General features: G+C 58.1%; 1 protein-coding gene across 5 annotated transcripts; it reads left to right on the top strand.

Annotated features, from left to right (window-relative positions):
* Window positions 1-323: 323 nt before the first annotated feature.
* On the top strand, window positions 324-27,758 carry BCL9L (BCL9 like). 5 transcript variants are annotated; one of them, XM_063095380.1, is made up of 10 exons: window positions 324-983; window positions 7,449-7,506; window positions 16,717-16,818; window positions 18,060-18,445; window positions 19,099-19,218; window positions 22,622-22,832; window positions 22,973-23,057; window positions 23,170-25,459; window positions 25,875-26,156; window positions 26,576-27,758. In XM_063095380.1, the coding sequence occupies exons 3-10, from the start codon at window positions 16,793-16,795 to the stop codon at window positions 27,667-27,669; spliced, it is 4,494 nt and encodes a 1,497-aa protein (XP_062951450.1). In that variant the 5' UTR covers window positions 324-983; window positions 7,449-7,506; window positions 16,717-16,792; the 3' UTR covers window positions 27,670-27,758. The 5 variants fall into 5 exon arrangements, with proteins under 5 accessions (XP_062951450.1, XP_062951453.1, XP_062951455.1 ...); XM_063095382.1 differs by lacking the exon at window positions 324-983 and adding an exon at window positions 2,266-2,333; XM_063095383.1 differs by lacking the exon at window positions 7,449-7,506.
* Window positions 27,759-27,764: the final 6 nt, after the last annotated feature.

Here is a 27,764-nt window from a genome sequence, read left to right as displayed (position 1 = left end):
AGGAGGGTACGTTTGTCAAACCTCTCCCTAGCCTGGGATGTTGTTGGTGCGTCTCCTCCCCAGTGCTCAGGAATGGGGAGGAGAGAAGGGGAGAGGCCCCCCTCTCCAGCCCCGGGCCAACCTGCCTCCCGCTAGCCGCCCGGGCGCCTTACCGAGTCAGACCACTGGGAGGCTGGAGCCGGGTTGGGCGAGGAGGCGAGCGAGATGGGGGAGCTCTTATTTTGACAGGGGCCTCTCCGGGCTCTGGTATGAAGGCAGAAGGAGGCAGCCAAAGAGCCCCGATGCTTATTCAGGCTGGGGAGAGGAGCCGAGCGGAGGGGCGAGCGAGGCTCCGGCAGCTCAAGGGAGCCCAGGGAGGCGGCGGCGCGCGGCGGAGCCAGTGGCCGGACATGCCCCGGACCCGGGGCCGCTGCACCACCGCCGCCGCCCGGAGCCAGCCGGCTGGACGCCCGCACGCCTGGGTCCCCCGGCGCCGCGCTGCCCGGGAGCTACGACCCGGACCCTCGGCGTCCGACCAACAATAAGCGCCCAGACAGCCCCCTCCCCGCCCCGCGCCCGCCGTCCCCGCGGGCCTCGGGGAAAGTGAAAGGAGGAGGCAAAGGAAGGAAGGAAGGAAGGAAAGAGGAAGGAAGGAAGGAAGGAAGGGAGGAGGAACAGGAGCCGGAGCCGTGAGGTTCGGGGCCGAGACCCCAGCCCCGAGCCCCGGCCCGGGCTGGTGTGCGCGCTCTCCCGCAGCTGCCCGGCGCCCACGATCATGCTCCGCGGTTGGGAGGCAGGAACCCAGGCGCCCAGCGATCCCCGGATACCCTCTCCCGGGCCAGGCTGGTATTGAGATCAAGGCGTCCAGGATCAAAAGATCACCGCCTGCCTGCCCCCTCCGCACCTCCAACTGGCGAGCAGGAGGACCCCCCATTCACCCACCGACCCTGACCTGGTCATGGCGTCCAGCTCCGACCTGGCGTGAGGACCCCGACCCGCTTGAGGTGAGGGGTGAGCTGGGAGCGAGGGCGAAAGTCATGCCAACCCAGCAGAGGCGCGAGGAGGGAGATCCTGTTTGAATTGGGGACTGGGATCACAGTCTGATTGTCTCTTGCCCTTTGGCACGCACCCCCAGGCTGTTTAAGGGCTGGGGGACACCCCCAGGGTCAGTGGAGGCTACTCTTAAGCCCCCAATCAGGTTGGCAGCCCCAGAGTACAGTGGAGGGGGGGGCTTAGGGGCAGCCAGGGGACCCTGCCACCCTAGCGCAGAGAACAAGGCCGGCCTTGGGCCAGCTGGAGCAGCGAACCCTGCCCTGGGGGCTTCTGGGAGATGTAGTCCCCCTCCCAGGCTTACCAACCCTGTGGGTCTCAGCACCCCGGCACTCCTGCTGTGGCTAATGAGAGTCTCCAGAAGGAGGTGGGTTAACACTGGGGACAGCTGGGGCTCACCTTCTGCCCCTAGGCACTGCCTATGAGCAGCAGGGGTTGTTACTGGAACCTCCCTTGCCAAGGATTCTGAGTGGTGTGGGCTTGGCTGGGAGGGTGGGGCAGTCACACAGTTCCTTGGAGGTGTCCCTACACTGCTGTGGGGAGGTGGCCGCTGCCTTGGTCCAAAAGAGCTCTTGGGAAAAGAATGTGTGGGAGAAAAGTGAGGCTTAAGCTTCTTGCTTGGCTGGGATATGTCCTATCCCAGGGCTGCTGGAATTTTGTTTCAGAGAGTGAGGTGTACTCTCCCCTTCTCCCTCTTGGGGGCTGAGAAGGAGAATGTCCCTCAAAGTCTGGGAGTCAGGAGGATGTCTCTCTGGAGCAGTGAAGCCAGGATCAGCTTCTGTCTGTCTGTCCAGCTTCCTTCCTTCCGGGTTTTTCTGACACTCCCTCCTTCTTCTGTCTGTCTGCGTCTGTGTCTGTGTCTGGGGGGACCTCTGCTGCAGGGAGGAAAATTGTTGCTCTGAGGGAGGTGAGCTGGGCAAGTGATTGAGCCTGGGAATGGGGCTCCCAGGTCCCCTTGATCTTTTGCCTTCCCTCCCTGCCTTGGTTTACTGTCTTACCTAGGAAAGCTGTCTTTGCACTCTATCTGCTATAACCCTACTGATGCTTCTGAGCAGCTCTGAATGAGACCTCTGGGGTGGGTGGGCTTCTACTTCCCTTGTTCTCCCCTTCTCCTCAGCCTCTCCAGGGAGCAGTCACTTCTTTCCGGCAGGAACTGTCTGGCTCCCATACTGCCCCCCAGCACAGGCATGGCTGCCTTCTCTGGGTCAGGACCACGATATCGTGGCCCCAGGGGAAGAGCATGCTCAAGCCTGGTCTTCCTGGTGTCAGCTCTGAGGCCCTGCTGATGGAAGCCTCAGGACAGGGTGAGAATAGCAAGGAAGGTGGGGGGCAGTGAGGGAGAATGGGGGTCTGGTGCCAGGAAGGAAGGCACTAAGTCCCCCAGGTGATCTGCTTCCTTGGCTTTGGAGAACCAGGCCCGGAAGGTCAGCCTGCTGGCTATCTCCCTCTAGGGGTTCTCTGCTTACCCGTATTGCTCCTGATTGGGGTAGGGTGGGGTCATGTTGGGAGGGATGCTGGTGAATTGTAGAATCCTATAATCTTGGATCCAGAGTGGCTTTTGTGCCTGGGGTAGCAGTGGGAATGGCTGGAGATGGGTCCTGGAGGCCCATATGGAGGCTCAGAATGAGTCTCTAATTGCTAGGATGGGGAGTCAGGGAGAAGGAAGATATTACAGGGTCCCAGAGAAGGATTGGTGATCTGCAGAAATGAGGGGCTAGTGTATCAGTACCAATATGGGACCTAGTGATCTTTTTTGTTGAATCTGCATTGGGCATCCATGACTCCACTTAGCTAGTCCCTGCCTCCTGATACCTGGTACCTGGGTTAAGCAGGAGCCCTGGGTTGGGGGCTCAACTTCCATGACCAGGCAGAGCAGTAGTCTTCTGGGCAGAAGCCTAGCCGGTGGCAGTGTAGATTCAGCAAGGGCTGGAATGCCTGGCACCTGCTTTAGATTAAAGGAAATGCCGAGCAAAGGGAGCCTGCCTGCCTGTGGGGGGAGTGGCTGGGATGGGGCTCCATGGAGCCCAGGAGTAGGGTTGGAGGAAAGGACCAGGGTTGCAGGCAACAACAGCTCTGGCAGGAGTGGATGGAGTCATAGTCACCCAGCTCTGCAGCTTCTCCTCCAGGGAGTCTAAGAGGAGGAGCTGGGGGCACCCCCACATTGCCTCTGGTACCACAGGCTGAAGTTCTGTCCTAGCACCCTGGGGCAGCTCCAGGAAGCCAAGGTGTCTGAGTGTCCAGTCTTCGCAGGATCAGAAGAGGCTCACAAGGAGGTGGAGGGCTCTTTGGGATTCTTGTTGCCCTATTGACATGTTTACTCCTTGGTTGAGGATAGTGAGGTATTGCAAGAGCCTGGGCACCTAGCGGTGACAGGGAAATGGCATCCCTTCCTTCCTTGTACCAGAGCCCTAGGCACTGCCCAGGTGCTGACCTGGGGGGGGCAGAGGGGGGATGGCACCGTGGGAAAGTGGGCAGCCGTGGGAGCCAAGCGGGTACAGGCTGGGTGCCGCGGGCAGGGAGCCTCTGCCAGGCCCGCTCTCCCTGGGGTGGGGCCGGCTGTTCCAGGGACTGGCTCAACCTGTTGAGCGCCTGGCTGCTGTAGCTTGGCATCTGTGCCCCTGCCTGCCAGCCCTGACAGTTGCCCACCCATAGTCACATTGTGGAGGCTACCCCAGGGATCTGGGGAAGCGAGGCTCTGACTGGCAAGAGGGGTCAGGATGGAGCTGGTGGGAGCTCCTGCCAGGTCTGAGGACCGCATACTGGGGGTGCTAAGTTCTCCCTGGGAGTTGCTAAGTCCCGTCCTCCAACTCCCAGAGCTGGGGCTGGAGCCACCTGGAGGGCTGGGTGGCTACAGACGGAGTGGAGGGGGTGGTTGAATAAGACCACAGCACTGGAGCTCCTGGGCAGCTGCATGTCACTTGGATGGGCGGCCTAGAAGGCAGCCTGGAATTTCCTCTGCCGGGTGCCAGGGCCAGGCCTCCAGAGCCCCACCCCCAGCCTGGCCTGACCTCCCCTCCCTCCCTCAGAGAGCTCTGCAGACTTTCCCTGGAGGGTGGGGGAGGGGCAGTAGGGCATTCTGGCTGCCATGGGAGGGGTGACTTCCTGGGTGCTGGGCATATGTGGCACTGCCTCAGTCTCCCTGAGGGGCCCCCCTCCCTGTGGAGGGGAGGGAACCCTTGGGTTCTCAGGGGGATGCCCCCCAACCTGCCCTGAGTATGGGGCATCCTGGATCCTGTGGAAGAGCCAGACTCCTGCAGGTCTTTGCTGTTCCCTACCCACTCTGACCCCTTAGCTTTTGGCCTACCTTGGGGCTCTGCTGGCCAGTAGGGAAGGGGAGCCAGGGTGCCACTCTGGAGGGTAGAAGTTGGTCACCACTGCCTATGAGTTGGCGAAGGTACACAGGCAGTTTCCACCATGTTCTCGGCCCTCCCCCTGCCTTCTCACTTCTTCTGTCAGTGGCAAAAGCTAAAGGCCTCTCCTTCTTTGCCCCTGTTCCAGCAGCCCAGGCCCTCCCTGCTTGGCCTTGGGCCTCCTGCCCCTCCTAACCTTGGTGTCTCTTTCTAGGCCCCCTTCCCCAGGGGCTGGGACTCCCTCTATCATACCCCTCTCCCCCTCCAATGGGTTGGTAGCCCTGGGCTGGCCTGTCTGCCCCTCCCCCTCACTCTCCACCCCCCCCCCCCAGCCTCTGCTGGGAATGGCCCTGAATCCAGCATTTCCAGCATTTCGAAACCAGAATTGTTTTGAAATCCCTGAGTACTTCTCCACCCCCCTCCGGCTCCCCCATCCCCACTAGCACGGCAGAACATTGTCCTTTAATCTGACTTCACACTGTGCATTGCAAGGTTGTGTGTTTGAGTTTGTGTGCATGGCCACGTACTACTTTGTGCATGTGTCTATGTGTGTGTCCCAGTGTGGGTGTATCTTCTGTCGGTGGTTCTGTGTGATTGGTCGGTGTCGTGTGTTTCCTGAGCTCTCCTGGGCTGTCTCTATGAATATGGGAGTCCCTATAGGTCTTATATAGGTCTTATAGGGGCCACTCTTGGCAGAGTTTGGGGTTATTTTTAGGAGATGTCTTGGATGTGTGTCTTTGGGAGTTGTGTCTGTTTATCTCTCGGTTGCATGTGTCTGGGGGTATGTGAGTAGTGTGTTCTGGGGGTGTGTCTCTTTGATGTGTGTATGTGCCTATGCATACACACACGTGTGCTTTGCTTCTCTCCTGCCTCTCTCCTCCTCCCTGGGAACATGTCTGGGTGTGTAGTCACAGGTCTCCCCACAGCTCCCTGGGACATGGAATCCTCTGCCCTTTGATAGGGAGGTTTCCTGGAGTGGGGCCAAGGCTTCTGGTAGTTCTGTGGTCTTTGGAGAGAGTGGTGGAATGGGGATACTCTGGGATAAATTGTCCCTGAGGGCTGGGTTCTCTCTCTCTGCCCCGCATGGACACCTAGCCCCTTGAGGAGGGGTCCCCACACCACCAGTCCGCCCTCTTTTTGTCCTGATGATACAGTGGTGTCTATTATAGGAGGCCCCATGCTGTAAGGGAAAGGGCTGGGGAAAGGGAGTTAACTCTCCACCCCTGGGATCACCTGCTTAATTGGGGTTAAGGAACAGCCAGTCACATGGGACCTGAGAGTTTGGTGGCAAATTTAAGGTTCAGAAAAGTTGACTTCAGGCCAGCCTGTGGCTCACTCAGGAGAGTGCGGTGCTGATAACACCAAGGCCACGGGTTCGGATCCCATATAGGGATGGCCAGTTGGCTCACTGGGAGAGCGTGGTGCTGACAACACCAAGTCAAGGGTTAAGATCCCCTTACCGGTCATCTTTTAAAAAAAAGAAAAGTTGACTTCTCTAGCTAGGGGCAAATAGCAAAACAGGACAAGACACTCATATTTCTAGCCTGAGCAGAAGACAGAGGGGCCTGGAATCCAGGCATTTGGGGTAGTGCCAGCAGCCACTGTAGCCCTGATCCTGGGAAGTCCTTCCTGATGTCGAATCTCATTCCCTCCTACTGAAATTAGACAGTGTTCTACAGGAGGGGAGACTCCTAGGGTGTTTTTTTTGGCCAGAACAAAAGTGGTGATAATGGAGTTATGTTGGCATGGGATGCAGGCACTGGAACTCCTGATACCTTGCTATGACTCAGTTTCTCATCTTGGGATCCCAACTATAGTTGAATGCTTTTCTCCAGAAGCACTTGTGGCGAATCAGTGGGGAAGAAGAAGGCTAGGGCAGGGGCTATTTGTATGAATTAAGAGCCTGTGGAGACAGCAGCAGGAGGTGGGCATAATGATAAGCTGTCCCTTTTACCACCTCCCACCCCAGGCCTCTGGTCCCAGGGCACAGAGGGAGGAAAGGGGGGGTAAAGACACAGGTTGGTACAGTGCTCGGGGACACAGCAGGGGAGGGGCTTGGCCAGGAATTTTCAGCTTGTTTCTCAATCTCTGTCTGAGACACGCACACACACGTCACAGCAGACACCTTCAGGAGATGAGCCCAGAAAAGTCACTCAGGTGGCAGTAGGGCAGGGTCGTGCCAGTTGGGGCCATGTGGTATTAGCCTCATTCTGGTAGACGCCCTATGCTGCTCGCACCCTAGACCTGCCGGAGCTCTCTTCCCCAACAACCTGCGTCCTGGGCCTGGAGCAACACAGGCTGCTCGAGAGGGTTAAGTCTGGTTGGCAGGGACACCCCCCCACCCAGCGCAGTGAGAGAGGGAGGGGTGGTTAGCAGCTTGCTCTAGTTGGCGTCTCTCCCAGAATTCTTCGGAAAAGAACTCCCCTTTGACCCCCCAGTACAAACTCAGCCCAGCCACCAGCCTCCCTCCCGCCTGCTGTGGGAGCTTCACCCAGCCCCCTCCTACTGAACTGCTAAACCAAATTCCCTCACTCCAGGCCCTCCCAACCAGACCAGGTCCCTAGGACTTTGTGTCTTCAGGGGACTGGGATTGTAGCCAAGGAGACCACACAGGGACATGGGACCCATAGCTATTCTTTTCCCTGACATAGGATAACCTGGGGGTGGCTGGCTCTGGAAGCCGGGGTCTCAGGCCTCCCCATCCCCACCCCCAGATTCTCAGACCAGGTCGTGGGAGTCTTTTTCCTCTGTGGGGACCTAGTGCTGAGGGAGCTCCAAGGTCTTCCAGTGCCTCTAAGGTCTTCGCCTTTCCTGCTTCCAGGATAGGGAGGGGGAGTGGTGGTGGGGGTGCAGCTGGGTCAGCCTGGCTCCCAGCCACTCCACAGAAGTCCTGGGGAGAAGGGGGTGACTGGTGTCTGAGTAGCTCAGAGACTTCCTGGAGCTGCAGGCTGTGTGTATGTGTGCACATGTTTATGTGGTGTGTGTGTTGGGGGTGGGGCTGGGTGATGGGAGGAGCAGGGGCACAGATTGCTGGCCAGGGGGCCTCTAGCCCTGACCCTTTCTCCACAGGGAGCCCCCATCCCAGACCACACCCTTCAGCCTGAGCCCGACCCACATTACTCCTGAGGTGAGAAGTCCGTGTGCTTGTGTATGTGCTTCCCAGCCTCCAGATCTGTCTGCAGCGGCCGCATCATCCTGGCTTAGGCTTCTGCTTGGCTTTTTGTCTTTTGGGCTCCCTCCTCCTGGCTTTGTGCCCCCACTTCTCCTTTTATTTCCCTCCCTCCAGAGGAGGGAGGTGTCCTCTGGCTCCTAGTGGGCAAATAGCCTTGGGACCTAGAAGGGAGTGTGGAGTGGGGGGTGGGGCTGGGACGCGAAGGGTTAAAGCTGGACTCCAGTGAAAGTTCCAGCCCTTTTCTGAGCTGTATCTTTTCCCCAGGGTGGGTTGGAGGTGGGGAGATTCAGCACAGTCACCCTAGAGAGCAAGGTACGATTGCTTGGTCCTTCCAAGTCCTTGCTCCTCCTTGCTGGCTTTGGCTTCGACTGGCTGAGTCAAAGCCAAGGGTGGCCACCAGCCACTGTAGTGTGGTTTCTGCCCCTGCCCCCTAGGCGCAGCACGCACACATGCGCACAAACGCGCGCGCGCACACGCACACACACACACACACACACACACACACACACACACACACACACACACACACACACACACACACACACACACACACACACACACACACACACACACACACACACACACACACACACACACACACACAGAGCCTCTCTCCCTCCCGCCAGCCCCCTCCTTCCTTACTTAGCAACAACTCTCTGAATTCACAACAAACACTCCTGTGGGCTCCTGGTTTGACTAGGGAAAGCTGGAAATAGCTGGGAACAGGGAGGAAGTGCTTCTCCTAGACTGTCCTCAGGAGGGAGGGGCTTCTAACTAATCCCCCCACTCCCCTACCCCTCTGGGATGGGAGGAAGTAGTCTTGCTTCCAACTCAGGCAATGAAAAAAGTGGGGAGCAGTGGACAGGTGTGGGTGAACAGGTGGGGGGGCAGGGCTTGGACTCCACCCCTCACTGGTGAGTCCACTTGACCTTTGACCTATTCCTGGGGCATGGGAGGGGCAGCAGACTCCTCACTAGCCTGTGCAGCATCTTTCTGCAGGGGCTCTGTGCTGTTGTCCTGGTAACTTACCTTGCACTCTCGTCTGACCATTAGGAACGAGTATGGGTGAGGATGTAACGGATTGGGGGTGGGCGGGACTGGGGGAGGCCCAAGAACTTTGCTCTGTCTGAGCTCAGGCCAGGCTGGGCACCTGTGCTGAGGGGGTGAGGAGCGGTGCTGCCTCTTTGATCTTTTCCCTGGGCAGGAACTGTGGCCTCTAGTGCAGGACCTGTACACATCAGGTGCAGAGGGAGGGTGTGTGGATGAGTGAGCGAGGCCTGGGTGCCCATTCCTGTGTCATGGCTCAGAGGACTGATACCAGGGTGAATGCGTATTGTGAAATGGCTCAGAACCCAATTGCGGGAGTGTCTGGGTTCAAATCCTAATTCTTCTAATTACGGGCTGGGCACCTTAGGTAAGTTACTTCACTTCCCTTCACCTCCCTTTTCTTATCTGTGAAGTGGGGATAATAAAAATACTTTCTTATAGAGTTCTTCTGAGGATTAAATTATGCATGTGAAGCATTTAGGACTATTGAAATTACAGAGTAAATGCTCAGTAAATGTTAGAGATCCTCCTCCTCCTCGTTATTATTATTGTTTTTGGCAGCTGGCCTCTACAGGGATCCAAACCCGTGACCTTGGTGCCTCCACATTATTGTTAATCAGAGCTCTTCACAGGAACTTTTGACCTTCCCAAGGGCTTTATGGGGGAAGAGTTTATAGAGAGGAAGGGAGTGTGGGGTGGGGGAGAGTCAGCCTTTCAACCACTTTAGACTCCTAGATTTTTTTTTTTTTTTTTTAAAAGATGACCGGTAAGGGGATCTTAACCCTTGACTTGGTGTTGTCAGCACCACGCTCACCCAGTGAGCAACCGGCCATCCCTATATGGGATCTGAACCCGTGGCCTTGGTGTTATCAGCACCACACTCTCCCGAGTGAGCCACGGGCCGGCCCAGACTCCTAGATTCTAATACCCTTCCCAGACCCACCCTTTTTTTTTTTTTTTTTTTTTTTTCCTGGTAGTTGCCCAGAAAGGGGATTCAAGCCCTTGACCTTGGTGTTACCAGCACCATGCTCTCCCAAGTGGGAAGATCCACCTGCTTGCTGCCTCAGTTTCCCCACTGTTGGTATAGGCTGGCATCTTGATTGCAAGTTTGCCAAATAGCCATGGGCCTGGAGAAGGGCCTGAGAGCTTAGGATGAGTCTCCCTCCCTATCTCCCAGCACTTCTCAGGCTGAGCCTCCCTCCCCCAGGCTGTTTGCTCAGTTCAGCTTCAGCACCCTCCCACCATCCCATCCCCTGCTGCTCTGTTCTTTCACCAGGCTGAACAAGACATTCCGTCCTTGGTCCTTTGATTGCTTAAGTGGCCACCTCCTCTCCTTCCTGGCTTAGGGGTCAGGGATCTTCCTTGGGAAGGAAAGAGGCAGTATGGAGCTGAGACATGGGTGGCAGCTATTAGGCCTGCCTAAGGGCCCAGGGTCCCCTGAGTCCCTGTACCCTGCCTGGGCATTTTCCCTGAGTCAGGGAGTGGTGGTGCCTGGCCTGTGATGTATAGAGAAGCCCAGATGGACATGCCTGGCACCTGCTGGACACAGGTGGGCAGGGAGGGGCATCTGCAAGCCCAGAAGGGGAGCAGGGTCATACCAGCACCCATGGTGTCCAGAGGACACCCACTCTGGGCTGCATGGGTGAGTGTGGTCAGTACTGGAAAAAGTTCTCCCTTAGCCCTGTCTGCTCTGGGGCAGGGGAGAATGCTGAGGGATACTAGGTGGCCAGTGTTCCTGAAGACCCTGGGATGGAAGTGGGATGGCAGAAGGGCTTAGGTTTGGGAACTTCTGGGTGAGGAGCCCAGGAGTGGGTGGCAGGGATGGGGTGCCCACAGTGAGGGGAACTATGCAGACAGATGGTTGGAATCTTCTGGGGATTAAGATGTGGCAGAAGTACCTGGGATACCAGGGTTCCTGGGTCTGAGGCTTGGCTAGCAGGTGCCCTCTCTGGCCTGATACCAAGAGGGATGGGCCTGAACCCCTAGCTCTGTTTACTACCTCCTTCTGGGACCAGAGGGAACACCTAAGGGAGGTAGGCCTGGGGGGTGAGGGCTCAGAGTCTGCCTGGGCCATGCCTTACTGCTGGGTTGGCCATGCCTCCTGTGCCCAGCCCCTGGGCCTGTTCCTTGGGCAGGCTGGGGCTATTTTTGGGATTGGGCTGGGGCTCTGGGGCTGGTTTCAGATGTTCCAATGTGAACAGGAGAAAATGGGAACAGATGGCTAGAGGGTTCGAATCAGCGGGTCCTGCTGGGAGCAGGTTATTTTTAGGGCCTTGTTAACCCTTTGGGGTCTTGTGGGGCCACCCTGAGAAATACAGCCCTCTCTAGTTTTTTTGGCAGCTGACTGGTAAAGGCATCCGAATCCTTGACCTTGGTGTTATCAGCACCACTCTCTCCTAGTGTGCTAACTGGCCAGCCCAACCCTCTCAAGTTGAGAAGAGAATAGGTCTTCTCCCGAGCCCCCTATTTCCAGAACTGCATGTTGATTGTTCTTTCTCTCCCAGACCCTCCATGCTTTAAAGAGGTCCATGGCAAGAGGGTAGGCTCGACCTTCCTCCCAGCCCAAACACTGCAGGGTGACTGCCAAGGGGTCAGGCAGGGAGACGAGTGCCTGGCAGAGATGATGCTGGCCACAGTTGAAAGGAATCCCCCTTCACTTGCATCCTGGGGTTTTGAAAAATGGACCTGAGGCTAAGAGTGGACAGACACTCTCTCTAGGTTCATGTTCCAGGTTTGAGTGTGTCGGAAAGCGCAGAGATGCTCAGGGGTGTGCTGGCAGAGGGAGCTGGCTTCTGCGAAGAGGGCAGGAAGAGCCAAGTCTTTGTACGTGGTTCCACAATATGAAGCTCATGGGCCTGTCACTTAGATCTCAAAGGACTGCTCTCTGGACAATGCCTACCTTTACCAAATGTCCACATATTTGGACCCCATGGCAGGAGGTAAAGAAGGGGACGTCTTGCCAGAGGCAGTTTGTTGAGGGCTGGTATGTCTTAGGCACTCTGTTAGACAGTTTGAGGTTTAGAGGGACAAAGGGATGGACAAAGTCCCGTAGCTCAGAAGGGGCAGGGTGTGATTGGTGCCCTGTGTGCATGACTGCAAACCTCGTTTTCACTTCACTGCACCACATGGCCTGCCAGGGTCCCAACCCCAGAGGGTGATGTCATGGGACCTCCTCAGGGAGCAGACTGATAGAATGGGTATGGGAAAGGAGGCCTGGGCACATGGGACCCTGCCTGTCCCTGCTCTCTCAATCCCCTAAGCCCTTCTTGCCTGAGGGTGCCAGGAGTGACACCAGAAACCCCATTTGGCCTTCCTGTCTGCCCTGCAGGAGGATCACAGGCACACATCCTGTCTCATCCCCCACCCCCACCCGTCCTGGCCCACATGCCCCTGCTTCCTGGAGGGTCACTGCAGTCTGGATGTCAATGTGGGCAGAGCTTGAGGGCCCTCCAGGTTGGTGCCAAGTGCTGGGGCCAGGCAGGCGAGGTGAGGGGCTGGGAGGATGTCTGCCTCTGGCAGTACCTGGGGGAGAGCAGAGCGGCAGGCACTGGGTGAGGTCCACCCCGTGGTGCGCTGGCTGTGCCAGTAGTCTGCCCGCTCTCTACTCCTCCCACAATAGCCCCATTGTTCCCAGCAGCCAGGCAGTTTGGAGGAGGTTCCTCTCAGCCACCCCTACCCCCCTAAATAGGGGCCAGATTAACCCCTTGGAGAACTGAGGCCAGGTGAAGGCTCACAGGGAGCAGCCTTGCCCATCTCTTGCTGTTTTGGTAATCCAGGCTTGGGAAGTCACCTTCTACCCACGTGTACCCAGCAACAGGTCACCTCCTGAGATCTGGGTCTCCCACAGGGTAGGGAGTAGCACCTGGACCCTCTCCCACCCCCACCCTGGTGCAGGTGCCAGGGGGCAGGAAGTGCCAGTGGGGTAGCAGGCGGAGACCAGATATATTTGGGCCGGTGGGGCTAATTCCAGCCACCACTGCCTGCCCTACTGGCTCCTGAGCTCCTTTCCTTCCTGTGAAACCAGAGCTGGGTTGGGCCTAGCTCAGGATTTCGGTGGATTTAAAGAGGCAGCTCCATCCCTGCCAGCCTGGCTTCCTCTCCCCCTCCCCAGGTAGGGTCTGGGGCAGAGAGCGGACTGGAGAGCTTCTCGTGTGTCCCTTGCCTAGGCTAACCCCTGGCCCTTGCCTCTGTTGGGGTACCAGGCTTTTGGCACTCCTCTCCCAGAGCCTTGGGCGGGTGGGGTGGGCGGGGGTGGGCTGTGGTTTCCTGTGTTGGCTGTTTGTGCCTGGCCTAGAGTGCCCGCCGCCTGCCTGGGCTTCCTGCCCTGTCTTGTTTCCTTATGCCCCCCACCCCCTCCCCACCCCTCCCTACTGTGGGAGGGAGCAGCCAGGGATTGGGCAGTAGTCTTTGGGGGCATCCCACTGCCAGAGCATGATTGCTTCCCGAGGTCTGGCCACACTGGCAATGCCTGAAGGAGCCAAGAGAAGTGAGGTGACCTCAGGCCCATCCAGGCAATGCCACTTATCCCTGCAGGCTCCAGAAGTGACAGTGGACCAGAATGGGCAGGAACAACCTCCCCCACTTCCCCCCAAGCACCCTGTTCAAAGATCCCAGACTAGAAAGGTCTGAGACCAGGAGTTTCCATGGCCCTGCAGGGTGGGGTTGCCTGACATTACCCTGGGGTTGCAGGTGGGGTGGGGCTGGAAACTCCCAGGCAAAACCTCCCAAGCAAAATTGGTTGATTTGCATGGTCTCCTTTGACTGGGGGTGGGGAGAAGTGGGGAGAGCTGCTAGGAAGCCAGGGCAGGGGAAGGCCCCCCTATCCTGGAAGTCCCCACATAGAGGGTCCCAGAGTAACACCTTGGTCCTTGAGCAGATTTCCTGCTGGGCTATGAATCCTTGACCTCCCACCCAGCTGAGTCACCACTTCAGGAAGAGGAAGTGACCTGAGTGGTAGAGGAGACCTAAGACCAAGGAGTCTATTTTTTTTTTTTTTTTAAAAGATGACTGGTAAGGGGATCTTAACCCTTGACTTGGTGTTGTCAGCACCACGTTCTCCCAAGTGAGCTAACCGGCTATCCCCATATAGGGATCTGAACCCGTGGCCTTGGTGTTATCAGCACCACACTCTCCCAAGTGAGCCACAGGCCGACCCCTTCAAGGAATCTTGATACTCAGGAGGAAGGGGACTTGGGAACTTGTTGTCTTGCTGCATCTCACTCCCATTGCCCCCAGAAGGACCCTGTCCTTTCACCCGTCACAGAGGGTCCTAGCAGCACATATTCCTCTCTAAAGGTGTCTGCTCACCGCGTGTGAGAGCATGGACCCTCCAAAGCATTTCCTCACTGCCTGCTTAACATGGTTTTGAGCTGAGTAATGAGACTGGTGGGTTGGCTGGTAAACCAAGCAGAGGCTCCAACATGGGGGCCACTGGAAACAGGCAGGTTGCTGTTGGGTGTATGGATGTCTGCCGTTCCCATGGCAGTTCTGTGTTGAGCACAGCTGGTATGTCACACCTGAAGGCTCTGGGTATGCTGAGCCTTCCTTGTCTTCCTCTCACAGTTCCTGGGGTCAGGCCCACTTTAACTCTTGGACTGCTGGCTCCCCACCCCCATGTTACACAGGGGGCAAATGATCTCAGGCTCTTTGTCTCAGCTGCCTCTGGTCACATTCTCCTGGGTATGCTCCTGGCCGTTTACTCAGGTGACTTGTACCTGCTCCCTGTTTGTGAGCACATGTCACCTCTCCCCACCCTTCCCCTAAGAGGGAGCTATAGCAATGTGTTCCCAGAGCTCCATCCTTTTCCTTTCTCTCATCTCAGGGGCTCCTGCCCTGGCTAAAGCCCCCTTCACCCATTGTTTAAAAGCTGCACCTGCCAGTAATCAGCCCTTCTGCCTTCCATTGCCAAGCCTTCCGGGTGTCTTCTGGGACTGTGAGTGTGTAGAGGAGGAGGGGTCTTTGGGAGCTGGGGCAGACTCCTGAGGGGCAAAATGGGGAGGTGTGAGATGGGAAAGTCCTGACTCATCCAAGCTTGACTCAGCTCGCCCTGCGGCTGGGTGGTAGCAAGGGGGTGGAGTCCTAGGGGGGAGGGCCACTCTAAGATTTTTCTGGGGAGGAGTCTTGCCCTGACTGGGGCCACTGGAGAGGACTAATTTTCTAACAGCCCCTCCCCACACTGCTATAGGTCCCCAATTTTTAGGATTGTAAACACAGGAGGTAGTGGGTGGCCCTTGCTCCTTCCCCTTGCTTACCCCCAAGGGACTGGGCATGGTGGGTGGAATGTGAGAAGCCCACCTATCTAGTGTAGGCTCAGATGAGCAGTTATGGCTCCAAGGGGACACCACAGTCCTGAATGGGGGCCCTGACACTGCCACATACTGGTCACATGACCCAAGGGCACATCACTTCCTTTCCCGCCTCAGTTTCCCCATTGTGGAATGGGATAGATAGTTTTGAGAATCAACGAGGTGGTGAAGGTGAGAGCCTGAGATGTATGTCAGTCATAGGCCTGCCCCTAAGTCCAGGTGTCTCCAGGGACTCTAGCCTCGGCTCGTCCCTTGTGTTGCAGGAGATAGGGGTGGCAGGTTGCTTCCCAGCCAGGCCCTGGACTTTGGAACATTCCTCTGAGGAGCCTTCCTCTGCAGAGACAGAGCGGGAGTGGGGAAGGCCAATGTGCCCCGGGGTTAAATTAGAGTTAGACTCCCACAGGGTGGCACGTGGGGCCCCCTCACGTCTAGGTCCCAGCCCAGTCTTCAGGAACCCTGCAGGGAGCCGCAGGAGTGTGCACCGGTGTCTGGCTGGGTCTGTCACCGGGACAAAGCTCCTGGGCCTGAGACTCCTCCCCTTCCCTCCCCCACCTTTCACAGGGGTCGCTGCTTGCGGGATGGGGAGGGGGAGGGGTACGCAGGGCAGGGGGCGGTTAGTTGAGGCGTAAGTCTGAGGGTGTATCCTACGGTCCTCTGTGTGTGTTTCTTTGTGACAACCAGGCTCAACTTTCCATGGCTCCCTTGCGGCCAGACCTCAGTCTTTTCATCTGTTCAATGAGTCGGAGAGCTAGTTGACAGCCCCTGGCAGCCCCGGGGTCTGCGCGTGGCCCAGGCTGTTTCGGTGGCTCCCGCTTGGGCCAACGCTCCCTCGCCTCCGGCACACCTCCGCGGGTTGCGCGTGAGCGCGCTTCTAGTTTCCTGGGCTCCGTGCGTGTCTTTGTCTCCCTGTCCACGTGTGAGCTGCGAGTGTGTGAGTCAGAGCCCGGGTGCTGTGGGGCTCTAAGCCCCTGCTCGGCCGGCGCGCGCCCAGCCCTGGCGGGACGTGTCCGTGTGTCTGTCCGCGCGCGCGGGGCCTGGGGAAGCACGCTGCAGCCCTGTCCGCCTGCCGCTCCCTTGCCCGCTGCCTCGCTGGCTCTGTCGCTCGCCCGCTCCTCGCTCGGCCCCTCCGCTCGGGCTCTGCCGAAGGGGGCGGGGGGGGGGGGGGTGCAGGGCGGGGGGGGGGGGGGGGGGAGGGGAGGCTCCTGCATTCTTGCGGTCGGGGAGGAATCTGAGCCAGCGTTACTGGTCTCCAGAAGAGCCCAGCTGCAGCCCCGGGGCCCCGCCAGGCCTCGCGCTGCCCGCCCGGGCCTGCTGGGATGGGCACGGGCTAGGCCTCCAGCTGGGGAAGGGACGGGGCGGGGCATGGCCCCCACCCCTGGCCCCCTGGCGGCTGGAGCGCCCCGGGGCAGGGTGCAGCGCTGGGGGCGGGGTGTGAGGGGTTCCCCACCCTGCGCGAGGGGCGTGTCTGGGAGCCGGAGTCCCCCCGGGGGGGCAGAGCAGACCTCAGAGCCGCCCCACGCTCCCGACGCGGCACCTTTGCAACTAGCCTTTCAGTGAATTCTGTCTCTGCAGCCCGTGGGGGAGGGGGTGCTTGCTGGAGACTGCAAGCTCCCTGAGGGCAAGGTCTGGGAAGGATGGGGATAGGACTGGCCTCCAGGATCGAGAGACCCCATCTCGTTGACCTCCCTTTCCAGTCCCACCCTACCCCATCCAGTTCCCTAGTCCCAGGGCTGTTGGGTCCTCCCTTCTCCCCTCCCCCTCCTATACCCCCTCCCCAAGTCACGAGTTTTCTCTTTGGGGCTTGTTGCTGCAGTACGTGCTCCAGTACCGAGTACCTGGCTGGGCCCTGGGCACGCACAGGGGCCGTAGCCCCACTGTGTGTGGGAGCCATGAGGATCCTGGCTAACAAGACAAGGTGTGTGGGTGTCGTGGAGGGCGGGACGTGTGTTTGTGTGTGTGTCTGTGTGTGTGTGTGTGTGTCTGTGCGTGCGGGGAAGGGAAGGGGCCCCGTGGTGATGGGGCCGAGCTGTGCTCGCTTGAAGAGTCAAGCCCCTTGGGCACCTGGCCCCAGGCAGGAGCCTCAGCCAACCTTAGTGCCTGGGCCCAAGGGGCAGAGGGGACTGGTAACCAGCTATGCCTGCCGCTTCTGGTTCCTTCTAGCTCTTCCCTCTGAAAATGGTTTGAGTAGACCCCCCCACCCAACCTACTGTGGGGTCCCCTGGCGCCCCTTGGCCTCAGTCTAGCTGGGGGTGGGAGCTGCAGTAAGGGGTGGTGCCTGCCCCCCTCCCCCTCTCCAGGAGAAGCCGGCAGACAGGGCCAGGCGGCAGCAGCAGGACAGCAGAGCTGAAATAAATCTGAGCTGGTGTGGAATGAGGGGGGATAAATATCCTCTCCCGTGATGTGATCTTTCCAGCGGCTATTAATAGGTCTCCGGGGAGGGGGAGGCGGCGGGGGGAGCTGGCTGGAGCTTAAAGGGCCCGCAGCCTAGGCTGCAGGAATCCTTGGCTTCACGCTGCACTCCCGTCTGCCTGACACACAGGGCCCCTCCCCCTTCCTCCTGCTCCTGCCTGCCTGCCTGCCAGCCCTACCGGCCCACCCTTCAGGCCTTCCCCTCAGGCTCTGGGGAGCTGTCTGGACCAGTGGGCACCACTATCTGGTGTGCTTCCCCGCTCCCACCCACTTTCCACTGGGGAATGGGGCTGGGGCCTGAGCAGTGACCCCCAGGTCCTGTGGCCCTTCTCTGCTGGTGTTGTGACACATGGCAGTTGAGGTTTGGGACCTTGGAAGGAGTCTGAGGACAGCAAACCCTATAAGAGAGAGAGGATGCTGGTCAGGTGCTAGAGGAGAGGTGCTGCCACAGAAGCTTGCACTCTAACAGATGTTGGGGCTGGGGGTGGGCTGATTCTGCTAACTCAAGGCCCTAGTGTACATTTGAATTGGGGGGTGGAGGGGGTTGCCCCATCTCCACTCCCCAAGGAGGACAAGGACATCAGCAATCATCTGAGGGCCAATGGAGGGAGGTAGGGAATAGCTGGTGGTCTTAGATGCCGTTAAGCCTCCCCCACCATTAGGTGAGGCAAGATGGGACAATTAAAATCCAGGCATGCATAGCCCCTAGCAAGATTAACTTTTCACATCTCTCCTACCTTCTCCCAGGTTACCCCACCCCAGGAGGAGAGAAGCTCCAGGGAGCCCGCCGCTGTCCCCTCGCGGCCACTGCCCCCCTGCCCCCGCCAAGCCAATGCACCCAGAAAATAAATTGACCAATCATGGCAAGACAGGGAATGGCGGGGCACAATCCCAGCACCAGAATGTGAACCAAGGACCCACCTGCAACCTGGGCTCCAAGGGCGTGGGGGCGGGGAATCATGGGGCCAAGGCCAGCCAGATCTCACCTAGCAACTCAAGTCTGAAGAACCCCCAGGCAGGGGTGCCCCCTTTCAGCTCGCTCAAAGGCAAGGTGAAGAGGGAACGCAGCGTGTCTGTGGACTCTGGAGAGCAGCGAGAGGCTGGGACTCCATCCCTGGATTCAGAGGCCAAAGGTACCCCATTTTCTGATCCCAAGACCCTAGCATACTCCACAGCCCAAGGCCAAAACTTGCTGGGAGACCATCTCTCTGCCCTCCTTGCTTAATACTCATCCCCTACTTCTCTCCAGCATTTATGCACTGGCACCTTTCTCTTACCCCATCACACCCACCAACCATGTCATTCTGGATTAGGGTGGACCAGGGTGCCACCCATGGAGGGGCCACACAGAGTGATGGGGCTTCTGGTCTCACTTCCCTCCTGTTTTCCCACCAGAGCCCAGAGGGGGAGTGGGAGCTGCTCTGGGGTGAGGAGCAGACCCATACACCTCCCAGGAGTCTCCTGGTGTCATTGGGGCCTGGAAGAGTAGCAGCAGCTTCCCCCTCCCTCCCCCAGCCTTAATTAGAACCAGTTGTGGTTGGGGATTATGCTGTACTTGGTGCTGGGGGTGTGGGGAGGGGAGACAGGCAGCCAGGGCTGTAGAGAAAAATCAGAAACAAATGGTGTGGTGGGGGCCAAGGGCTGGCAGAGTGCCCCCCATCGCCTGGGTAGTGCCCTCTGTGGTGCGGCATCTTGGAGAATGGGTCTGGGAGGGACATTGGGTGTGGGAGGACAGGTCCTCTGGACACTCTCTCTTACCCTGCCTGCCTCCATCCTGCCTGGGCAGAGGTGGCACCTCGGAGTAAGCGGCGTTGTGTGCTGGAACGGAAGCAGCCCTACAGCGGGGACGAATGGTGCTCCGGACCCGAGAGCGAGGAGGATGACAAGCCCATTGGGGCCACCCACAGTGAGTGCCCATTGATGCCAGGATGCTGTGGCCTGTGGTGCCCCTGGGGGATGACTGCCCTGAGGGATCCTCCCTCTTACCTAGGACTTTAGAGGACTGAGTCTGGGCACAAAGTAGAAAGGGCCAGGTGTCCAGGCTCCTTTTCTCCTCTCCTACTTCTCATACTGTGTCCCTCCCTGCACTGTGACAGCCAAGCCCCTGCCTTCTACATGTTCAATGGCCCCCTCTCCCTAGGGACCTGAAGTGGGGTGAAGTTCACTCAGGTGAATTCTAGATTGGTGGCCGGTATGCTGGCGACAGCACCAACACCTTTACCTATGAAATTCTTGGCCTATGCTGCCACCTACTGGTCAGTGGAGGGAGGGCCGTGAAGGTACAGCCTCCTTGGGAGCCGGACAGTTGGCTCTGCTGCACAAAGCCCTGTTAAGCCTGGGTGTGAGCTGACACTTGGCTGTGTCTCTGGCGCCCTTCCCTAACCTCTGATTGACTCCTGGCAAGTGCCCAGGGTGCGTCACCAGAACAAGGAGTGAATGCCCCCTCCTCTCATAGGCCTTCCATCAGTGATGGGGGAGAACCAGATAAAACCCCTGCCTTTGGGAAACCCATACACATTTATTTGATTTTCTTCCTTCCAAGCCTTCATCTGTTTGGGGGGAGAGACAACCTAATGCAAAAGAAACTAGCCAGAGAATGTTCAATTGTGAACTTCTCAAAATCAGGGACCATAGAAAGAAGAAAGGAAAAAGTATGTTGGCTACTTTGTTTTTTGGTTTTGTTTTGTTTTCTTCTTTAAATGTTTTAAATTTAAAAAATTTTTACTTTCACTACTTTGTTTAATTTAATACTTATACCAGCCCTGTGAGATAGGTGTTATTATAGTTCCTATTGCAGAGGAGGAGACAGCCAGCACAGTTGAGGAATGAGCGGCCCATGTCTGTGGAGGTGGTGCAGGGGTCAAACACTGAAGCCTCTACAGCTGGCTGGGACTTCAAAGGCCATCCGGTCCCAGGTCTCCTCCCCCTCCCCATGGGACTGACTGGTGGTCCATGAGCCTCTGGCTGAACCCTTCAGTGACAGAACCCCTCACTGCCTCCTGGGACAGGTGCCTCCGCTACCTCCAATGTATTCCTGAAACATTCAACTACACCTTTGTAGAAACTTTGGAAGACACAGGGAAATACAAAGAAGAAATTGCTAACATCCCATACCCAAGGCAACCACTGTGACTATTTTAGTCATACTGCCATTAGATTGTTGAAGAATTCTTAATGGAGGAGCAGTATAACATAGACGTTGATGGCATGGGCTCTGCCATCAGACTGCCTTCGTTTACATCCCAGGTCCTCTACTTGTTATTTGTGTAAATTTGGGAAAGGGCCTTGGTTTCCTCTTTTATAAAAATAATATTTACTTCATAGGGCTGGTATGAGGAGTAAATGAGTTGATACAGGATTGAACCCTGGACTTTGGTGTTATCTGTACCAAGCTCTAACCAAAGGAGCTAACCAGCCAGCCCAGAATAGTGCTAGCTTCTTTTTTTTTTTTTAAAGATGACCGGTAAGGGGATCTTAACCCTTGATTTGGTGTTGTCAGCACCACGCTCACCTAGTGAGCAAACCCGCCATCCCTATATGGGATCCGAACCCGTGGTCTTGGTATTATTAGCACCACACTCTCCCGAGTGAGCCACGGGCCGGCCCAGAATAGTGCTACTTTTTATTGTTATCATTGTACTAGAAAGTTCCTTATTGAAATATACACTACCTCCCTCCCCATAACTTGTATTCAGGAGAGTGGTTGTGTGTTCTGAGCATAACAGTCACTCCTTATATGTGGGGGATACGTTCCAAGACCCCCAGCAGATGCCTGAAATTGTGGATAGTACCAAATCGTATATACTGTGTTTTTTTACTATAAATACATACCTATGATAAAGCTAAATTTATAAATTATGCAGAGTAAGAGATTAACAATAACCAATAATAAAATAGAGCAATTATAAATAAGCTTATTTATAAATTTAAGTAAAACAATTTAAAAATTATTGTTTATTTCTGGAACTTTCCATTTAATTTTTTCGGACCACAGTTGACTTTGGGTAACTGTAACTGCGCAAAGCAAAACTGTGATAAGGGGGACTGCTGCCCACCCTCCTCTCCCCAGGGCAGCCCTCACACACTGAGCTTGGCTCTCAAGTCCCCTGCAAACTTCTGCTCTGCTGTTCTATGTAAAATTGGAGAGACAGAGTCCAGAGCAGGGCTGTTATGGAATGGGTCTGTCCGAGGAGGTCTATCCAAGGGGGAGTGCAAGGCTAGGGCTGTGGCAAGGTGGCTGCTGGTCTGGTGCAGGAAGGCAGCTTCAGGCACTTTGTCTTCTGTTAAGTGAGAGTGCAGGCCACGCACTTTGACTTGTTTTTCTTGGCATGGAAAGGGTCTACCCACTCACCTAGACCCATTGGTAACCAATTGTGGATCTTTTCTAGGCTAAAGACTTAGAGTCAAGTTAGTGACCATGGAACAAAATTTCTCTTGGTGCTGAGAGTGGCTGGTCTATGCTGGGTGTGTTCCCAGTGTATCAGCCTTTTCTAACTGTTTTTCAAGTAGATTTTTTACTTTATGACATAGTTCAGAACTCACTGTTAAAATTATATTTCTTTGACCTGCGCCCTGTGTAGGGTGGGGGTTAGTGTTTCCATTTTATACATAAAGAAACTGAGGCTTAGTGGGATGAGGTGTCTCGTTCATAAAATCACAGCATGGTAGGGTAGGGAGAAAAGCCATTCGTTGTTTGAGTCATGAGTTTGTGCCACTCTTCATCCCTCCCCCCTGTGCCACCGGACAATGTATGTGAGTGCGCACGCGCACACGCACACACACGCACGCACACACGCACGCGCACACACACACGCACGCACACACACACGCACACACACACGCACAGTAGTGAGAGAGCTAAGAGCCAAGCTGAGAGCAGGGCTTTGAAGTCCCTGCCCTGGGTTCAGTCCCCGGCTCTGCTGTAACTAGCTGTGTAACCTTGCTTGAGTTACTTCATCCCTTCGAGGCTCCTTTCCTCCTCTGTAAAGTGGAGTGTGAGACACGTTCCTCCCAGGGATGTGTTGAGTAGGACTCACAGCTGTACATATCCAGTGGGATGCCAGGCATGTGGGGGTCTGCTGGTAAGGGCCACATTTTCTCTCTCCCTCCTCTCCACGTGGCCAACACTCTTGCCATCATGGGTAAAGAGTTGTCTAGGACATGTATGTGGAAGCCAGATTGGTGACAACATGAGAAATGTACAACAGGTGACCCCACTCTGGGCAGTGAACACCCTGGGGCACATGCCAGCTGGGTCCCTTCCTGCGTCAAGGTGCTTACCCCCTTCCCTCTCCTCTCTCCTTGTGCAGATTGTAATGTAGCAGACCCAGCCATGGCGGCCCCACAGCTGGGTCCCGGCCAAACTGCCCAACTGCCCCTCAGCGAGAGCAGCACACCAGGCCCCCCACATGGCCCCCCGCCAGGCCTTCGGCCCGATGCCCCCGGAGGTGGGGGCGGGGGTGTCCCCGGAAAGCCTCCCTCCCAGTTCGTGTATGTCTTCACCACCCATCTGGCAAACACGTAAGTGCCTCTGTCTACCCAGCACCCCTCAGCCTGGGGTCCTGAGGGAGTGGGTGCAGGGGGGCAGGATGAGGTGGTCAGGGTGGGGGCTCCTTCCTGCCCACCTCTCTGAGCCGTCTGTGCCTGACCCTCTGATGCAGGGCCGCGGAGGCAGTGCTGCAGGGCCGAGCAGACTCCATCCTCACCTACCACCAGCAGAACGTGCCCCGAGCCAAGCTGGACCAGGTGAGTGTGGTGCCATGCTGGTATCCATGCAGGCCCAGGCATGGTGCCTCTGTGAGTAATGGATTGGGCGGGATGTCTCCTTACCTATCTCACACTGTGTTTGTCCTTGCAGGCTCCCAAAGTGCCACCTACCCCTGAACCGCTACCCCTCAGCGCACCGTCAGCAGGCACCCCACAGTCCCAGCCACCTCCACTGCCGCCGCCACCACCTCCCGCCCCTGGCAGTGCCCCGCCTGCTTTGCCCCCAGAGGGTCCTCCTGAGGACACCAATCAGGACCTGGCCCCCAACTCGGTGGGAGGTGCCAGCACGGGCGGTGGGACTGGGGGCACCCACCCTAACACCCCAACAGCTGCCACCACCAGCAACCCTCTGCCTCCTGGAGGAGACCCCAGCAGTGGCCCTGGCCCTGCCCTGCTGGGGGAGCCTACCCCAACAGGAAATGGGCAGCGCAGCCTGGTGGGCTCGGAAGGCCTGTCCAAAGAGCAGTTGGAGCATCGAGAGCGTTCCCTTCAGACACTGCGGGACATAGAGCGGCTACTGCTCCGCAGTGGGGAGACCGAGCCCTTCCTCAAAGGCCCCCCAGGAGGAGCAGGTGAGGGGGGCCCACCAGCACAAGCCCCTCCTGCCCCCCAGCAACCCTCCACGGCCCCTCCCAGCGGGCTGAAGAAGTATGAGGAGCCCTTACAGTCCATGATTTCGCAGACACAGAGCCTAGGGGGCCCCCCGCTGGAGCATGAAGTGCCTGGGCACCCCGCGGGAGGGGACATGGGACAACAGATGAACATGATGATGCAGAGGCTGGGCCAGGATAGCCTGACGCCTGAGCAGGTGGCCTGGCGCAAGCTGCAGGAGGAGTACTATGAGGAGAAGCGGCGGAAGGAGGAGCAGATCGGGCTGCATGGGGGCCGCCCGCTGCAGGACATGATGGGCATGGGGGGCATGATGGTGCGGGGGCCTCCCCCTCCCTACCACAGCAAGCCTGGGGATCAATGGCCACCCGGAATGGGTGCACAGCTGCGGGGGCCCATGGACGTCCAAGATCCCATGCAACTCCGGGGTGGACCTCCCTTCCCCGGTCCCCGTTTCCCAGGCAACCAGATGCAACGCATGCCTGGGTTTGGGGGCATCCAGAGTATGCCCATGGAGGTGCCCATGAATGCCATGCAGAGGCCTGTGAGGCCAGGCATGGGCTGGACCGAAGACTTGCCCCCTATGGGGGGACCCAGCAATTTTGCCCAGAACACAGTACCCTACCCAGGTGGGCAGGGTGAAGCGGAGCGATTCATGACCCCTCGGGTCCGTGAGGAGCTGTTGCGGCACCAGTTGCTGGAGAAGCGGTCGATGAGCATGCAGCGCCCGCTGGGCATGGCAGGCAGTGGCATAGGGCAGAGCATGGAAATGGAGCGGATGATACAGGCACACCGGCAGATGGATCCTGCCATGTTCCCCGGGCAGATGGCCGGTGGTGAGGGCCTGGCAGGCACACCCATGGGCATGGAGTTTGGTGGAGGCCGGGGCCTCTTGAGTCCCCCCATGGGGCAGTCTGGGCTGAGGGAGGTGGACCCACCCATGGGGCCAGGCAACCTCAACATGAACATGAATGTGAACATGAACATGAACATGAACCTGAATGTGCAGATGACCCCGCAGCAGCAGATGCTGATGTCACAGAAGATGCGGGGCCCTGGGGACATGATGGGGCCCCAGGGCCTCAGTCCTGAGGAGATGGCCCGGGTTCGGGCCCAGAACAGCAGTAGCATGATGGGTGGCCCGCAGAAGATGCTTATGCCTTCACAGTTTTCCAACCAGGGCCAGCAGGGATTCTCTGGGGGCCAGGGACCCTACCAAGCCATGTCCCAGGATATGGGCAATACCCAAGACATGTTCAGCCCTGACCAGAGCTCAATGCCCATGGGCAATGTGGGCACCACTCGGCTCAGCCACATGCCTCTGACCCCTGCGTCCAATCCTTCCGGGACCGTGCATTCAGCCCCAAACCGGGGGCTGGGCAGACGGCCTTCAGACCTCACCATCAGTATTAATCAGATGGGCTCGCCGGGCATGGGGCACCTGAAGTCGCCCACGCTTAGCCAGGTGCACTCACCCCTGGTCACCTCACCCTCTGCCAACCTCAAGTCACCCCAGACTCCCTCACAGATGGTGCCCTTGCCTTCTGCCAACCCGCCAGGACCTCTCAAGTCGCCCCAGGTCCTCAGCTCCTCTCTCAGTGTCCGTTCGCCCACTGGCTCCCCCAGCAGGCTGAAGTCTCCCTCCATGGCGGTGCCTTCTCCAGGCTGGGTCGCCTCGCCCAAGACAGCCATGCCCAGCCCTGGGGTGTCCCAGAATAAGCAGCCGCCTCTCAACATGAACTCTTCCTCCACCCTTGGCAACATGGAACAGGGTGAGTCAGGTGGGCAGGCAAGTGGGCAGTGGATCCCAATATTGGGAGTCTCTGAGGTGGTCTCATGCTGGGGCAGGACAGTGGTTTATAAAAGACATCTGCACTAGGGGCCCAGAGGCAGGTGGCTCTGCTTGCAGGGCTCATCTCCCAGGCATTTTGAGGGGTCCTGCTTGGGACTTGGGATCTTCCAATTGCCTGGGTCCCTGAGACTGCAAGAATCCCTTGAAGACTGGTGGACTGTGGTGATAACGGGGGTGGGGGGGTGGACTATGTTCAGTGGGACGTGGGTGTGCCTGCAGGAGTCCGATGTAGATGTGAGGAGTTGACTCTTCCTAAACCCCCCAGTGTAAGCAGCCAAATTCCTCTTCCCCTCCCAGTCACCCCCTGCTGTCTTTCTGTCTCCCCACTTCTGTAGGTGCCCTCCCGCCTAGTGGTCCCCGGAGCAGCTCCTCGGCGCCTCCCACCAACCCTCCCAGCGGCCTCATGAACCCCAGCCTACCATTCACCTCCTCCCCAGACCCCACGCCTTCCCAGAACCCCCTGTCACTGATGATGTCCCAGATGTCCAAGTACGCCATGCCCAGCTCCACCCCGCTCTACCACAATGCCATCAAGACCATCGCCACCTCAGACGACGAGCTGCTGCCCGACCGGCCCCTGCTACCCCCACCACCACCACCGCAGGGCTCCGGGCCAGGTTCGAGGACAGGCAGGGGTCCCAGGGAGGACAGCCGACGTGGGCACTGGGAATGGGGAGAGTGGGCAGGGCCAGGGACTGCCCTGTGGTTGTGCTGGCTGTTCTGTGCTTCTACAGGGCCCTGGGTGTGGGAGTGTGAGGTCCCCGGGTGCTGTTCCCACTCACTGAAGCCGCTTAGTGAAACCCAGCCGTGGTCTTTCCAATACCCAGTGACGTGCTCATGACAAACTGGGCCAGAACTTGATCTCTTGATTTCTAACTTAAATGCCTCCAGTCCCTTCCCTTGCAGCCAGAGAAGGCTAGTGGTGGAATCTCCCACCCCTGGCACCACCTCACTGGTGAGTGGGGAAGAACTGAATTCTGCACCCTCCCCCAGCTGGGTGTGCAGTTCCTGACCCCCTTGTCCTCTTTCCCCACAGGGATCAGCAACAACCAGCCCAACCAGATGCACCTGAACTCAGCTGCTGCCCAGAGCCCCATGGGCATGAACCTGCCAGGCCAGCAGCCCCTGTCCCATGAGCCCCCACCTACCATGTTGCCCTCCCCAACCCCTCTGGGCTCCAACATTCCACTGCACCCCAATGCGCAGGGGACAGGAGGGCCCCCTCAAAACTCAATGATAATGGCTCCAGGGGGCCCAGACTCCCTGAATGCCCCCTGCGGCCCTGTGCCCAGCTCCTCCCAGATGATGCCCTTCCCCCCTCGGCTGCAGCAGCCCCATGGTGCCATGGCCCCCACAGGGGGTGGGGGCGGGGGGCCTGGCTTGCAGCAGCACTACCCTTCGGGCATGCCTCTGCCCCCAGAGGACCTGCCCAGCCAGCCGCCAGGCCCCATGCCCCCGCAGCAGCACCTGATGGGCAAAAGCTTGGCTGGGCGCATGGGCGACGCATACCCACCAGGCGTGCTCCCTGGGGTGGCTTCAGTGCTGAACGACCCCGAGCTGAGCGAGGTGATCCGGCCCACCCCAACGGGGATCCCTGAGTTCGACCTGTCAAGGATCATCCCCTCTGAGAAGCCAAGCAGCACCCTCCAGTACTTCCCCAAGAGCGAGAACCAGCCCCCCAAGGCCCAACCCCCCAATCTGCATCTCATGAACCTGCAGAACATGATGGCAGAGCAGACCCCATCTCGGCCCCCCAACCTCCCAGGCCAGCAGGGCGTCCAGCGGGGGCTCAACATGTCCATGTGCCACCCCGGACAGATGTCCTTGCTGGGCAGGACAGGTGTGCCCCCACAACAGGGCATGGTACCCCATGGCCTACACCAGGGGGTCATGTCCCCTCCACAAGGCCTCATGACCCAGCAGAATTTCATGCTGATGAAGCAACGGGGCGTGGGGGGCGAGGTCTACAGCCAGCCCCCCCACATGCTCTCCCCACAGGGCTCCCTCATGGGCCCCCCGCCCCAGCAGAACATCATGGTGTCCCACCCCCTGCGGCAGCGCAGCGTGTCTCTGGACAGCCAGATGGGCTACCTCCCGGCGCCGGGCAGCATGGCCAACCTGCCCTTCTAGCTGTCTACTGGGGGCTGCAGCTGGGGCAATACTACAGATGTTGCAAATATGACAACCTTTGAAAAGTTCCTTCCCTCCAGTGCTGGGATGGCCTG

This window comes from Cynocephalus volans, chromosome 4, assembly GCF_027409185.1.
Source record: "Cynocephalus volans isolate mCynVol1 chromosome 4, mCynVol1.pri, whole genome shotgun sequence".
Classification (NCBI taxonomy): Eukaryota; Metazoa; Chordata; class Mammalia; order Dermoptera; family Cynocephalidae; genus Cynocephalus; species Cynocephalus volans.
Note: the sequence above shows the minus strand (reverse complement) of the source record. Positions and strands in the feature narration are given on the sequence as shown.

What these genes read in the sequence shown, in the direction of transcription:
- BCL9L (XM_063095383.1), top strand. Translation starts at nt 16,793, where the DNA reads ATGAGGATCCTGGCTAACAAGACAAG. An exon ending in ATCCTGGCTAACAAGACAAG is followed by an intron (nt 16,819 to 18,059) that starts GTGTGTGGGTGT and finishes ACCTTCTCCCAG; the next exon opens with GTTACCCCACCCCAGGAGGA. An exon ending in CCCGAGCCAAGCTGGACCAG is followed by an intron (nt 23,058 to 23,169) that starts GTGAGTGTGGTG and finishes TTGTCCTTGCAG; the next exon opens with GCTCCCAAAGTGCCACCTAC.